Genomic DNA, 16,792 nt, shown 5'->3' on the forward strand with positions numbered 1-16,792 from the left:
TACTGATGGTATTTACGTCATAGCTTTTTTTGAATATGGAAGACTTGACTTGAACGTTTTATCAGAAATTGAAGCTGCTCTCAAAAGTCACGAATTAATCTCGCTACTATTTTTGCTATTCGATTGTTGTGAAGTTGCTCTGAATTTGGCAACAACAGTACTGAGCAGCAGTTTACCTAAATTTATGTATAAATGGGCCATAAGTTTTGGATTACACTGGAAAGAGGCTCTTGTGGAAGCTTTGTTGATTATTAAAAGCTATCGCGTCTTAAAACAACTTAATATAGACATAGAACATGCTAAAACTAATTTTTTACCTCATATTACAGAATATTCACTCTTCATTCATCCGATGAAAAAAGCATTATACAGATTATGCAAAACTTTCGATGATAATGAAAAAGTTATTGTATACATAAATAACATTATGAATGAATGTCACGTTTCAAAAATATTCAGAGCAGATGTGAATGAAAAAATCAAAGAAAAAGGTTGTTGTTATCTAGAGATATTTTTTCTAGCATTGAATTTTAAAGGATATATTCAGTTCGGATCATGGACATTAATTAAAAGTGCTATATTTGATTTTGTGGAATGTTACGCTAATCCGATCTATCTGTCATGTAGTGATGATTGGAAATCTATTATATACAATGTTATTGTGCATATAAATCATCAAAATGCACTACAAAACCAAAATTTTATCAATAAAATAGCACCGGATCGAAAAGTAAACATAAGCTATATAAATTACAGAGCTTATGGCATAACTATGTATCAGAAAACAATCAATGATAATATAGTTTCAATACCCATCGAAATAATGGATATCAACAAATCTGACAAATATGACTTCTTAAAAATTGTTGGTCTTATTGAAAAAAGCCAACGGACTTCGTTGATATTTTTACTGACAGAATCTTTTGACTACCATTTTGAATTTTTAAAGTTAGACCAAGACGATTTTTTCAAAGGTTTTTTGAATACATTGGCCAAAACTGCGGGTACGCATTGGATAGGCACACTCGTAGAAGCTTTGCTTATAATCGGCAATGAAAAGGCTATAGAAGAGTTAAAGGTTTGCATAGAAGATGCTAAATCGTATTTTTTGCCTGAAAACAAAGAATATTCTCATTTTATTCATCCAATGAAAAAATGTCTATGGATAATTTTCAATAAGATAAGCTATGCAGAAATGAAAAAAATCAAAATATTCATAAATAAATCACATACCTACAATTTTCATCATATTGAGCTTTTACTTATACAATTAGAAAATAATGAATTTATTCAGTTAGGATCATGGATACTGTTTCGAGACAATAAGTACACTTATGTTGAATGTAATATAAAAAACCTCACAGATATTTTACATGACGATGAATTAGCACTAAAAAACGTTCAACAACGTATAAATTGTCGAATTGAAATGCAAAAAAAAAATCTAGTAAACGAGCTGATACCGAATAATATATTACACGCATTAAATAAATATGACAAGTGCTTACAATTTCATGATACTGATGTAATACAATACAATAAAATGTCAACGTCTGAAGTTTGCGATTTTTTTACGAATAAGAGTGCAATGTTATATGAAATCGAACACGAACTTGATATCGATCAAAAAATTTCGATTATATTTATGCTGTGTGATTCTTTCACAACGGCAATGTCTCTAATTTCGTTTGTATCGATTAATAATTGTCACAAATTCTTATATCATTGGGCTGAAAGTTACGACGGTTACTGGTACATGGCTCTATATGAAGCATTACAGATTATAAATAACGAGAGGGCAAATGAACAGTTCGATAAGTATATCGAATGTGTAAAAAAATATTATTTACCATGCGATGGATTTGAATTACAAAAACTGAGCAAATGCGTTGAGAAAAATGAAAATGTTATAAATAAACAAGCAGTAACGAATTTTTTACACCCAATTAAAAAAATCCTATATTCTATGGACAAAGATGTCAAAGAAAAAGCTGTAAAAGAATTTCTTGGTGAATGTGATCAAGATCGTATATTATTTGACCTTTTACGGATTATGTGGTTAAATTATATTAAAATCGGTAAATGGTTACCTTTAAATGCTAAACCTCAAGACGAAATAATAGTTGGCATAAAAAAACTAAGTAAATTTTTATTTACCTTGGACAAACGGGATTTGTGCAATAGTATTCAAAACGCTAAAAAATTGATAGAGCAAGAGCATCAAAAAATGATAAATAAAATTATAGGTCCTATAGTTAAGGAAATTAATTATTTGATTGAAGATCCAAACGACGTCGGATACTTCTTAATAATAAATAATGAGAATTTCGATGGTCATTGTGAGAGGAAAGGAACGGATAATGATGTTAAAGCACTCGAAACATGTTGGGCATCATTTGGTTTTGATGTCGTGGTGATTAAAAATATTGAAGCTAACAATATTATTTTAAATATCAAGAAATATATTGATGCAGTTAAAAAGACTCACTCAGCTTTTGCAGTGTGTATTTTATCGCACGGTAATAATGATAGCATTATTGGAACTGATAACAAAGAAGTTAAAACGAACATGATAAAAGATACATTAACATGCAAGAAATTATTAGGAAAGCCTAAAATATTGATCATTCAAGCTTGTAGAGGAGATCTCAAAGATAAAATCGATGATAATGATGGAGTAATTATTACTGATTATTATGCTTTAAGAACATTTCAAGGAGCTTCCTCGCAGAATCTCCAGTATGCAGATTTGATAGTTTTTTGGGCCACCATTGAAGGTTTTGTTGCGTATAGGGATATAAACACAGGCTCTTTATTTATTCAAAATCTTTGTGAACGAATGTTAGAAACTGGGGATAAAGAACATTTGGGGGATGTGTTTACGAGAGTAATAAATTCGCTTAAGACAATCACTGGACAACAGATAGCTTTAATTGAAACCACGTTGGTAAAAAGCATTTGGCTTAAAAGGCATGCAAAACAATCTTAAAAAATGTCTAAAAATAAATTAATATTGTATTAGACATCTCAATAATATAATATGATCCAACTGACATTTTTAATAAGACTTGGAAAAAAATATAATTAAAAACATATATGAAATAAATCAACTTTTCCATCTAATACATATTTTCATGTTTTAAATTTATAAAATTATATAATATGATTACATTTTTTCACTATTTTATATATATTATTATATTAGTTTATCTAATAAGTGTTTTTTTTGTTTATACATATTATATATTTTTTTTTATAATAGCCCATGACAAACCTTGTCGAAGGCCTTCTCAAAATCATATTTTTTTTAATCCATTTCAGTGAAGTGGCCAAAGCAACTTCTGTCTTGGTTGCTAGCGCTGACTATCAGTGATGCAAATCAAATAAAAACATATACTCGCAAGATAAAAAAATAAATCTACTAAGCTTACTGGATTTTCTAGATAATCATGGCAGATAATATAATTTGCTTGGATGTCGAGATTTGTCCAGATTTGATTTAGAGGACATTTTCCATATCAGCATCATTAACATCATGGGCCTTGGTCTCATACGCGATATCCTGGACTATACTGTGTCTGAGATTGATACCGAGGGTTCAGAGATCCTTTAAATTTGCATATAGTCAATACTTGACGACGCCGGGCTTTTGATACAACTCGTTTAGTAATCTGTTTTACCGACGATCAATACTTCTCAGGATTCCTTGCTTAAAATTTCGCAGCCGTTGAGTTTCACAACCGAATACAAAGACTGGTCTTATATAGACGTGTTTTTGTTTCTTAATACACCGTTGCTTTTTAAGGTATATGGAGACCAAGGAAGCACTAAATTTCTACAAAATATTATTTTTTAAATTAAATAAATATTTTTTGTTTTTAATTCGGATTTTGAAAAGTAATTCATTTTTATCAAATAAATCGTTGTATTATCAATGTCAGCATATTGGGCGGTCAGACATAATGACGACATGACCACACAAAATCAGTTTTTCTTTCACATAGCAATAAGGACGATATGAATTGTAAATAGATGCGTTTCAAAAATTCTGTTTATATATTATTGTTTATGTTTTGAAAGTCTGTACAATTCTGTTTTTATATTATTGTTTTAAAAAGTACGATTTATCTTTGAGGAATTGGTATGAGGCGTTGGGAATATAAAAGGGCTAATAAAAACAATCACCGCCTGTAAGAATCGCATTAGAGTGTTGAGCTTTTAATCATTTTATGACCAATTTGGCACAGTGAGGAATATTATTGTAAAATAATAAAAATATGTACTCCGCCCTTAATATTTTTAACGCCTCTCATAGCACATATACTTAGAATAGGTTTTAGTCTTACTTTATGAAACAAATATATATTATATATACAGTAGACCCCCAACAACACGGTAAATTGGAGACGTGCTATTTGGAAGTCCGTTACTTTATGTGTGAGCGAGCTAAAGGGAGAAAATGTCACCAGACGCGCTTGATTCGTGCGTACGTACTGCAAAATAAGTATTTTCTAGTCCCCCAACAACACGTACCCAATTTACCGTGTTACTACTTTTTATTCTTAATTTTTTATATAAAATGTAAATTTCAATGTTTTTTTATCAATTATATTATATGATAAAAAAAACATTGAAATGAATTTATATTTGTACAGGTGAATACCTTATGAATACTATTTCAAATAAATGTTATTTATGTATTTTATTTAATAAGCTAAAATTTAAACCATGTAACTTCTATCGGATTACAAGAAAAGGCCTAATTTATTTGAACGCGGACAGTTATTGTGATGATAGAGCAACAGTTAAAAGCAGCAATTGGAAGATTAAAAAAATCATATATCGCAATAATTATATATTTTATAATTAAAAGAGAAAAATCAGGAACGGTAAATCTAATAATGAAAACATCTCTTCAGACTCAGATTGATCTATTGAACTAATAACCTTATCGTGGTTTATTTGTTAATTTTACAAATTGCTTGAAAAAGCAACATGGCGTCAACGTAATCATCTGAGCGGAAAAAATATATTAACAATATAAGATATTAGTCAAGTCAACGGTAGAAAAAAGCAAGAATTCCAATAACGGTAAGCAGATGAATATCTCAGCAATGTTAACTATATATGTTTTAAAATGAGCATAACTAGACGTGTATTTATGTACAGCAAAAGCGGTAATAACCCTGGTACCGATACATATAATTGACATTGGCGTATCATCATAACACTGTTGATCACGTTGCTGCAGCATGAGGCACCACAAACGCTTGACGTGCGACGCACTCTTGAATTTTGACAAAAGTATGTTTATATTAACGATTCTGTATTTATTTTTTCAATTATGTATATCATTTTAAAAACTAGAGTAGTAAAAAAATGTTTTTGTAAAATTAAAATTAATATTTTGTGTTTGTTTTTTTAACGTTTTAAAATATATCTTATGTATACTAATCTGTTTTAAATACTATTTTTGATGTACCCTTTATTTATATTTATCAAAATAAACTTGTTTAAATGTCGTATATTATATTTTTTAATGTTTAAGCTGTTAAACACTACTAAAACTTTTGTAAAGTGACGTGCCAATAGATACCAGAAAATATGTAAATTATTACATAAAAATATTATAACGAAAAATGTAAATGCCGCTATCAGCGGTGAAGTTTAAATGGCAGATTTTGGAAGTCGGAGAATCTGTCTCTTCGTTGACTTGTATTATTGTCGGCTGATCTGTTTCTGCTACCCTCTCTCCTCTGTGATCAAATGTCATATCTTTTATAATGGTGATTCGAAACAGCTATGACAAATCGCAGTATGCATGTGTGAAAGTTAATTGCATCGCTTCTTTGACGCACCCAGATTTGCACTCAGGCGGTCGGTAACCAAAAGCCAATGAACAATAGTATTGTGTGTAGGATAAGATGTCCTTTCCAAACAAAAACTAGGTTTTTGCTCAGTACTTATGAATAAATTACGTCTCAGAAATGTGCTATTAGGCGGTCCGTGCAATATTTCCAATTATTAACGCAATTACTTGGTCACTAAACTCTTTCATTATTGTCTCAAATACTTTGTGTGACCCCATCTTAGATTCGTAGTGATCTATCTTTTCGTTTGTTCAAAATGGTCGTTAGAATGAATTCTAAATTATATAGGTGGTTAAAAACTTAAAACTCATACAATTATATATACGTGTATATATATATATATATATATATATATATATATATATATATATATATATATATATATATATATATATTTTTTTTTTTTATTTATTTTTTTTTTGTGAGGAGAGGAGATCTTCTAAAGACTTCACCAGCGTCCAGATTGCTAGTGATTGTGCCGGATTCCGCTGCAAGCAGTGACCTACCGGCTAAAACCTCTCCCCAGCCCTCTCCTGGACGGCTGGTACTATCTTCCGATATTGCACTTCGGCTCGTCCAGTTTAGAGACTCTGTCCCGTTAGGGCCGCTGTCTTGAACTGTCTTTCAGCTCTTTTTTTTCCGCATCACGGCCGACACGAAGTTCGTCCATGCCTCGTAGCAGCTTCGGTTCAATAACATAGATTGGACCATAGTGTCTACTGTGGCAGACCTTCCTATGATCCTTTCTAGCGCCATCCTGTCCGCTGCCCACGCCGAGCATCCGAAGAGTGTGTGCTCAGCGTCGTCGTCTTCTCCGGCGTTGCAATGGAGGCACTCGGCACTCGCCGCTTTGCCGATCCTCTTCAAATAAATACCGAAGCATCCGTGTCCGGTCATTCCCTGTGTGAGGTGGTACGAAAGCTCACCGTGCTTCCTGCCGACCCAGGCCGACAGATCGCCGATGAGTCTGTGCGTCCACCGGCCCTTGGTGGACGCGTCCCATCTCCTCTGCCATTCCGTCACGGTCGCAGCTCTGGCAGCCACCTTCTCGCAGCCGTTGTAGATCGCCTGTCTCTCCAAGGCGAGGAGATCCAACGGCGGCGTGCCGCATAGAGCGAGAACGGCGTCCTCGGACACGGTCCTGTACGCGGAGGCTACACGCAGCAGGCTTCTTCTCTGTACCCTCGCGAGGCTGAGTCTGGCTTTCTCTATGATCATGGCCTGCGCCCAGATCGGGGCGCCGTAGAGAAGGACCGAGTGGACGACCTCGTTATACAGTCGTCGCCGGTTTTGCCTCGGCCCTCCGATGTTCGGCATCAGCCTGGCGAGGTCCTCCGCTACGCGCGCCGCCTTCGCCGCCGCCGCCTCGGCGTGCCTGACGAAGCGCAGCTTGTCGTCTATCTGGACACCCAGATAGCGGATTTCTCTCTTGAAGGGCACTTCAAAGCCGTCGATCGCTATCCTGGGCGGTTGTAACCTGCGCCTCCGCGTAAAGAATACAGCTCCTGTTTTCTCCGTCGCGAGTGCGAGCCCAGCTCGGGCCATCCAGCTCTGAATCGCCTGCAGCGCCTCTTCTACAACCTGCTGTAGCTGCGTCAGACGCTTGGCTGTTGCGACGACCGCGACGTCGTCGGCAAACGCGACCAGCTCGACGCCGTCGGGCATCTCCAAGCGCAGCAGCTCATCGTACATGGCGTTCCAGAGTGAAGGCCCCAGTACCGAACCCTGAGGGACGCCTGCCGTCACCCGGCGGGAACGCTTCTCGCCTCCGCTTTCATACTCCAGTACCCTGTTCGTGAAATAGCTCTCAATGAGTCTCACCAGGTATGCTGGGTTTTTTTTCGCAGTCAACGCCTTAACCGTCAGCCCCCAGTTGGCCGAATTGAAGGCGTATATATATATATATATATATATATATATATATATATATATATATATATATATATATATATATATATATATATATATATATATATATATATATATATATATATATATATATATATATATATATATATTTGTGACCACGATTATTCATATCTTGTGTAATCTATAAGTTTACATTTAGCAACAAAGTTTTTATCAAGTATTTAATCCGTAAAGTCATTATGTATTAAATTGCGGTACATTATATGCGTACAAACGATAATAAATTTAGATAACATCTCTATGATAAATCCAAAATTTTATTTATCTATTTATCGGTTTTAAGCATTAATCTTTTATGTATAGAAATATGTGCATTGTATTCATGTTTGTTTCTTTAATCAATCATTGATTTTAAATAGTTAAGATAAAGACTATTTTTAAAGATAATTTATTGAAACTTATTTGCTTTCTGTGGATACAAATCTAGAAATGTGATAATATAATAATTATACAATTAAATCTATAAATACAGCAAGAAAAACTAACAGTGTAGATATGGCAGAATTGACATAAATAAACTATTGTTGATGTCTGTAACTATTGTGTTGATGATCCAAAAAATCATTGAATAGAAATAGTAGTAATAATTATTTTTATTTATTGCTTGTTGTTAATAAAAATATAAATACAAATTAAACTTGAGAGATATTTTTGATAATTTAAATAGCATTATTTTCCCGTTTAAATATAACTTTAAGTTAGACTCTGCATCGTTATATTTTCCCCTTGACATTTATTATGTGTCTCTATCTCTAACGTCTGCGAAAAAAATGCGAAACATAATGGAGTTTAATAAATTTAATTACTGGTCGTCGAATATGAATATAAAAAGCATATTTATTTATATTTCCTATAAAATTTATATAACTCGAGATGATTTAATTTCGGGCTTTGTGCAGTCGAGCGATTTTCACCTGTTGAATCTAGTCTAGCATTAGAACATAGATATTGAATGTTGGCACTAATTCAATATATTGTTGAACGTAACAAACTGCCAACAGATGAACAAAAGGCAGCCAGGGACGTCAGGCGGACTCTAATAGCGATTTATAGAGATTTTTCCACCGTTTGTATTACGTGCGTATCGGCCTTGGAAGATGAGCTTTCTTTCTCATAACGACACGCCGAAGATTTTAGAGGACGATGAAAAGCAATATCGAATTTCTTCGTTCGACGAGAATACAAAAGCTCGATCGAGTATCTAAGGCAGAAATCTAATGCGATTCTTCGTGTGGAATTTCGAAGAATAGCCAAATTCTGTGGTTACTAGATAATAAAATAGTATTAAAAGCAGATGATTCGAAACATTCGTTCCTCCGAAAAAATCTATCTTTTATATTATTATCTTTATTTTATTAATTATCTACTCTGTCAATCATATTGCTTTGTATGAACGGTGTATAATAATACACGTAAACAAAGGAAATATATTTCATTAAAATAATAAATATTAATAAAAATTAAATTTGCTTCATTGCTTCCAAGGCACCGGTAATGCGTTCTGTTATTTCGACCAATGAAAAATAAGCATTTAAATATAAAACAAGATGACCGTCAGTACCATGGCAACAGTTTTAAATAATTATTATTTTTTGTTTAATAATAAAATTTTGCTACGTGACAATAATTTTCAATAATTCGTCATTTGACTGGATATAAATAATCGGATTGCAAATTAACTAGGTGTGTTGTAACCATAAAAATTAAATATATACCTAATGTGTTTAGGATAAGAAGAAAAAATTGTTTAAATTAGATAAACAATCATAAAATATTCTTCGTAATGAAATCTTCAAATTTTGATTTACCGTCGCCGGGCTCCGAGGCCGAAAAGTGAGTTTTTCCTTTTTTATTACATAAACATTGTCATTGCTTCCGATTTCATGCACATATACGTTGGATTTTTAAGCATTGCAAATAAACCAGGTATTTTTTAAACGTGAACGTGTAATATATCCTTATATGTATGAGGATTGAAAGTTAATGTCGATCAAGTCGGCGTTGTCGCAGTGGAAACGCTGTATATATCAGCTATCGGACAGCTTATGTTATATAAATGTTATTTTACTAAACGATATTTTACAATGATGATAAATATATGATTGCGTACGTGAAATATTCGATAGCCAAAATATCTAAGAGTGGCTTATTTTTAATTCCGATCTGGGAAAATATGTATACGTCATGGTTTTTATTCAATTTTTGTTCTGTGCCATCATTCCTCTTTCTAAATACCCAAATTCAAGATATTCAGTTACATCAAACTTATGTAGTATGTTCTTTATAAAAAGATAATACTTTCTGACAGTGACTTCAACATGAGAAGATTCACTCTTTGTTTATATACACAATACACCAATTATACGTTGTAGCCATGTAGGTCATCAAATTGTTCCATCATTGCTTTTGAAAAATAATTAAAAAAAATAAGAGCAAACATTGAACACATTATTACTACTAATATAATCCATAAATTTAATTAAAACGACAGCCAAATAACAAAATTGATGGAAATTACTGTAGAAGATTAAACACGTAGATTGACATCTCTTCATCTTCTTCAAAATTGTCGCAATATGTCATATATTAATTGTTTGCCATACGTAAACGTTATTAGATCTATCATTACTTTTGAAAATCAACTGTAAACGATACTATATAGTGGGTAAAGTGTAACTTTTTGTTTACACTAATACGAGATTTTTCATTATTACTAGCATTGTAATATGTTTACTTAACTTTAGTATGTATACCTTTATTTGCCCAATCACCACTGTTTGACTTTTAATATTAGATCCTGGAAAGTCAATGGTAATTTTGTTAGAATAACCGTGATGTATTATTCATATAACCAAACACTTACTGGCACACTCATAATTTATAGTTTTGAATATATTGTCTATAATTTCAAGCCTACGTCCCTTTGAATAATCTTCAATTTACACTTTTTAAGAAAAACGCCGTGATTATAACATATATCACTGGTTATTTAATTGCACAGAAATGGGCACAGTGAGTGCTTCCCAGATGACAAGAACTGTCACTTGTAAGAGGCAAAAATAATATTTAAAACCCAAAAAGTTGAGGGTCCGGTATTCGTACACTCACTAGCTTCGGTACCTCACGATAGTGAAGTACCGACAGCTAGTATATATAAATGTATATATGTTTCTTCAAAAAAAAAAAAAACAATCAAGTGCAGTTAAATAAAATCCTTTTATTTTTAGTTTAATTCTTGAGTTTTGCTACCAAAAAAAGCTTTTCTTTACTTTAATCACCACTGCAGTATTCTTAAAGTCTAGTAATAGATAAATAAATAAATATATGTTTTTTTATATTTTTAAATTTATTATAATACTATTTATATTTTCAATATAAAATTTAACTTCAAAATTTAATTCTGCAAAATAAAATTTATTTCCTATATTATACATCTAGAAAAATATAATAAATAATTAATAGTTTTTTATATTTAATGATCATTAAATTATTCAATTAAATATATTTATTCCAAATTGATTGGACTTGAGGCAACAATTTAAAAAAAACTTTGGACTGTAAAGGACTAAGTCGCTGCCGTCTGTATGTGAGCTATGGTTGACGTCGCCCTGATGAGTATTTTTAATTTTTTCTAATCACTTCTTTTACCATTCTCAAACAAAAATATCAATGAAGCATATTTTTTAACAGTACCCATAAAACACCTGTGATACATCGCAATGTTATTTACTGAAAACTTAAGATTACTTAAATGTTTTAATTTTTAACTGTGCCAAAAATATGTATAAGTAAAATGGACTTTTCCACGAAAACTTAAATTTGTAGTTAAGCAAATTAAACTGTTAATAAAATAATGAGAAGTGGAAGAAAATTTACGACTTATGTGTATTGATTATATTTATTTTATCTATATATCCTTGTTGTCATACTGTACATGTTTTTAATTGGAAATTTAGTTGGTATCGAATGATTTTATAAGGAAGTAGTTTTTTAATTATATTTTCAAGTTTCATGGTATAAGTTTATAAATACCATTAAGTAGAGAGTATGTATATTTGTTTACTGATTGCTGATTTATATTACATGTATTGGCTTTTTAATATTTATGTCTAATTATGGACCACTGCTTGAATTTTAAAGTAAGATTATCGAAATACCTAGGGCCACATTTGGTCTAAATTGTATTTAGTCAAGGACCTTGAGATAGCGACCGTCTCGGTGGTTGCGTGCCAAATACCTCTTCTAGTGGCACGAGATGTTTCGGATAAAGATCTTGACCGGCATGCAGCATACGTGATAGGGTGCTTGGTGTAATGCAACTTGCATAACAAAACTTTGGCCGAAATTGGACCATTGCATCAGTGCACAAGAATACTATAAAAATGTTAGTAAAAATGCAGCGAAAAGCTATTACTCTACACTGTATTTACTACATTGAAGTGAGAAGATATTTTGGCGTACATTTTGATTGCAATAATTCAGATGTAAAGATGCAGAACTGAAAACTAAAGGTAGTAGGCGTGGATGCCCACACCTGTCTCTGTATCACTCCGATCTGAATTACCAAGTTATTTATTGCGGTTAGAAAATGCAGAAAATCAGAATTTCGCTGAATGCTGTATATAAATTGGAGCTATTAATCTGAGTAATTTTTTCAATTTTACAGAAATTATTTTAATAGGATTTTTTATAAATAATATTAGTTTATTAAAGTAGGCTTAATATACATATTACATTTTTATTAATTATTAATCTATTAATATATTCAAGTTGGTTACAATGCAACATCTCTAATGCGCACAGTGGTTAATTTTATGATGTAATCAAAAATACATATTTTCGTAAGATTTATTGTACTGTTAAGATTAGTAGTTCAAAAGTATATGTGTTAATTTCTTAGAAACGATTTAATTTTATTTTGATCGATTATGTCAGTTAGGTAATTTATTTATACGTCAAATAAAAAATGTATTTATAATAGATATTAAAAATGACATTTATTTTTATAATTAATTTGTTATCTATTATTAAAAAATGATATATATCGTTTTAAATTGAAATTTTGTGTTTATCATATATAAATTATTAATATATGATAAACACAAAAATACAATGTTTCTCAAATACCAAAATAAATAACCAATGTTAAAAATGTATAAAATATAAATTGCATGCGTACGATAATATAAAATAAAATAAAAAAGAATGAGTCGTGATTTCGATTTAATATAATTATGGTGAAAATATTACGCTACGCGGTTAAACATTGCGCGGTTAAACAAATTGTTTTTATATTTAAGAAAAGTAGCAATTTATAAAAAATTGATATAAAAAATTCATATATTTTTTTTAATATCGCATTTTAATTTATTACGTTTTTAATAGTTGCGACATATTTTCGAAAATCATATTTTATGCAAAATATTTTAATTAGGAATTAAAAATATTTACTCATAATATTTACTTGATAATTAGTCGTGTTTTCTTTGCTGCTCAGTGTTGCCATGTAGCGAATTTCCAATTCAGGTCCAAAGCAATAAAATAGTGCTATCGCGGCGAAAACGCTCGATCATCAAGCGTTTGTATTAAGACTTTTCATGACAATATTACGAATGAAAATCGAATAAAGCACGTTTCAAGAGTGCAAAAAACAATTATCCCGTCTCAGAAGTCAAAAATCCACGTCAAAAGCAATAAAATCGTGCCGTCGCCGTAGCAGTGGGAACGCTCGTTTCGCTCGTTCCCACTGCGACGGCGCCGACACGATTATATTGTTTTTGACTTGAATTTTTCACTTCTGAGTAATGATAATTGTTTTTGCGCTCTCCTATTGACCAAAATTCGGTTTGAATACACTTTGATTAATCCTCTTACACTTATTAGTTATTACAATTACATCGTCTAGTAATACCTATCTTTAGTTGGTAAAAAAAAAAATAATATTGCATTATTTTCCAATGAAGTTTTTTTTAAAAGACATAAATTTTGCGCGATTTTTTCAAATACTTTTTTTTAAATATAATTATTGAGACTTACTTATTAGTAATATTTATTACCAATATTTAGTGAAGCATATTCCATGAACTATATATTTGGCTAAAATATGTCTTAATGAAGATAAACATGTACAACTGTATGTAATACCTGCTTTTGTATTCACTTCGCCAGCCATCCCTAACATAAAAATATTTTTTTTACATAATATGACACATGTTATACATAAGTTATATACATGATAAATTTCGATAGAATATATCTAAAGGTATTTAAATAATATGATTTAATATACGTATCGGATACATGCCTTACAATTTTACTATTCCGTTTATTGAAATGTTAAGTGTTCACATCATAAAAGCACTAAATCGACCACAGTGCGGCGGCGTCTTTAAATCTATTTGCGCCCCGGGCTACTGGACGTCGTCTTACGTGGGACTTGGGTCTTTTTTCGACGAAACTCCTCATTTTGACCACCAGTGACGAGTCCCTGACGTTCCCGGACCGGTCCTGACGTCAGATATTCACAAATACACCGCGATTCAATGCCAGATACTGAGCCCAGTGTCGTCAAGGAGACCGCCGAATAATTATACCTAATTAATTATCGTAGCCGACGTAGTCGTAGTAGATTTAGTGTGGCCGACCAAATTGAATTTAACACAATAATAGTTTTGTGGCGAGCAAATAATACAAAAGGTTAATTTCTAGAAGAATTTTCTGACAGATACACTGCATCATTTTCATATTTAATTGCAAATTTTATAATGAAAAATGAACTGACGAGTTATTATTATAAAGATTACACACTATTATAAAGATCATTAATTAAGCAGTCCTATTGACAGTGGCATTCGTTGCAAGAGCAAATATATTGTTTCTAGTGTACATCTTTACACTAGAAACAAGGGGCTGAGTTTTTATTATCGCAGTAATGGGTGTTTGTGGTTATTGTGAAATACTGGGTGTCCTGCACGATTTCTATATATATTGTTACAGTCAAACTCTCTTCTGCTTTTTAAGACCCACATAATATCATTTTCGTGACATCTCATTTCATTATGATGACAACCCTATTGTCGCCTCTTGAATTTTGGCAAAAACTCAGGTACAATAATTAAAAAAAAGTTAAATACCTCGTAAATATATTTTTAGATCATTTCTGCAGCATCCATTTGTCCCACCGTAGAATGCTATGGAATACTGCTGCTAAATTGCCAAATACGTTCGTATATAATATAATAATTTTACGCTGAAAGCATAAGGGAAACGAATTGATTTTCATATTATTGGTTTGAAGTGGAGTTGGGTATATTGCAAAAATTTGGCACGCTATTGTTGGCATCCAAAGACCGTCTTGAAACGTTAAATCACCTTTAATTATTGTACAATTTAACCGGTAATTTTAACAGCTAAATAATGATCAATAAAGACTACTTTGCAGTGCAGGGGTTTTAAGACTTGTAATATTGCCAAACATCTTGAAAATGCAGAGCTTAAAATAAAATAGAGTTGATTAATAAATTCATAAAATATAATAAAATATTTTAATAAATTTTATTTAATTTTAAAACTGAAACTATGACTTTTAGAAGCGCTGCCATGTGCTTTCAGTATTTTAAGAGCATTAGAAAGGGTTAACATAAATTATAAATCATTTTTAGCGATGACGGAGCTATTCGCCACCTTGTCGCGTCTTTGGCTACCAATATGTAGATAAGAAATCACATCTTCCTTCCATTATCAACTCAAATTGTCCTATAAATAAGGGCGGCATCTAACGGGTCTTTATCCAGCTATTAATGAATTTGTATTACATATCTACATAACAAAACAAGCAACACTTTACAACTGCTTTGGTTGTTTAATAACCGCCGGTGGTCGCGAGACATTCTAGATTTTTAAACTTCGTTTTAATTGTTTTCCCGATTTCTTTTATAAAAATGTCTGTTTGCTTCTTGAGTTATTACTTAGAATTTACTGAAAAAAAGTACATACTTAGTCGAGAAATGCTACTATAATATAATTTATAGTAAAAAAAAAACAAAAAATGCAAGATTGGTTGTTTGCATATTGCGTGAATGTACGCAGTAACGCGAGAGTGGTCGTTAAAGTTAACTTAATTGCTAGTCTTGAATAGTTTTTGACTTGTTTCTATATAGTCTTAACATTAAAACAATATATTAGACATTCTTACCTGGTTTTCATCTGCTTCTTATCTGTTAAATACAATTTTATATTGTTTAGGTACTAATAAGATATTAATAAATAAAGATAACTATGCGTTACACTAGCCTGAATTTTAAAGATTATATTACATTTGAATAAAACCGTCGATTAATTTTTAGCGAAAGCTCAAATAAAATACATTTAACACTAGTATATATTAGCTATCTAATTAAAATTTATAAAATAAATATTATAAAATTAAAACTAGTATTTATATTTTCACTTTAAGCAAAACACAAACAATCATCTACGTGATTTTTATTTATTATTATTCTGTATTTATATAAAGTTTGAAGATAAATATCATTTTGATAAGAACATTGATCTAAATTAAAAACTTTTCATATACTATAACATTTGTATATCAAAAGTTTTGAACTGTAATTCTCAAATACTCGCGTCGATTGTAAATGGCTTTGGGATAGTTCGAGTCAAAATATTATTTTGATTAGGATTTAATGTTAAGAGTTCGGAAACTTATATTGGATAAAACAGTTCCAGTGATTTGCAGTTGATTAGATTTCATATTATGTTATTGCGCTGTATCAATGCGTGGTAACCACATTTACTAAAGGTAAAATTCTAAATTGCTATTTAGTTATTACAGGTAATATTTTGACCGTACAGATATATGTAAATTGATTTTTCATGCCTTGGATATTTTAATGATTTAAGTGGCTACATGGATATCTTGGTGTACACATATAGACCTAAGTCTGTGTAGATTTGGTGAGCTTTACTGGTTGTGAGTTTAAGATCTGAGAGTG

At 31.5% G+C, this 16,792-nt stretch overlaps 1 protein-coding gene across 1 annotated transcript; it reads left to right on the forward strand.

Moving 5' to 3' along the window:
- Positions 1–1,232: 1,232 nt before the first annotated feature.
- Positions 1,233–5,518, forward strand: LOC148239580 (caspase-8-like). The gene has a single exon (XM_088192861.1). It carries the CDS (start codon positions 1,430–1,432, stop codon positions 2,987–2,989), a length of 1,560 nt encoding a protein of 519 aa, XP_088048987.1. The 5' UTR covers positions 1,233–1,429; the 3' UTR covers positions 2,990–5,518.
- Positions 5,519–16,792: the final 11,274 nt, after the last annotated feature.

The sequence above is a fragment of the Plectrocnemia conspersa genome, unplaced genomic scaffold (genome assembly GCF_051122295.1).
Source record: "Plectrocnemia conspersa isolate PC_06_02 unplaced genomic scaffold, ASM5112229v1 ptg000001l, whole genome shotgun sequence".
In the NCBI taxonomy this organism is placed as follows: Eukaryota; Metazoa; Arthropoda; class Insecta; order Trichoptera; family Polycentropodidae; genus Plectrocnemia; species Plectrocnemia conspersa.

Coding starts and splice junctions, on each gene's coding strand:
- LOC148239580 (XM_088192861.1), top strand. CDS start 1,430: ATGCAAAAAAAAAATCTAGTAAACGAGCTGATACCGAATAATATATTA.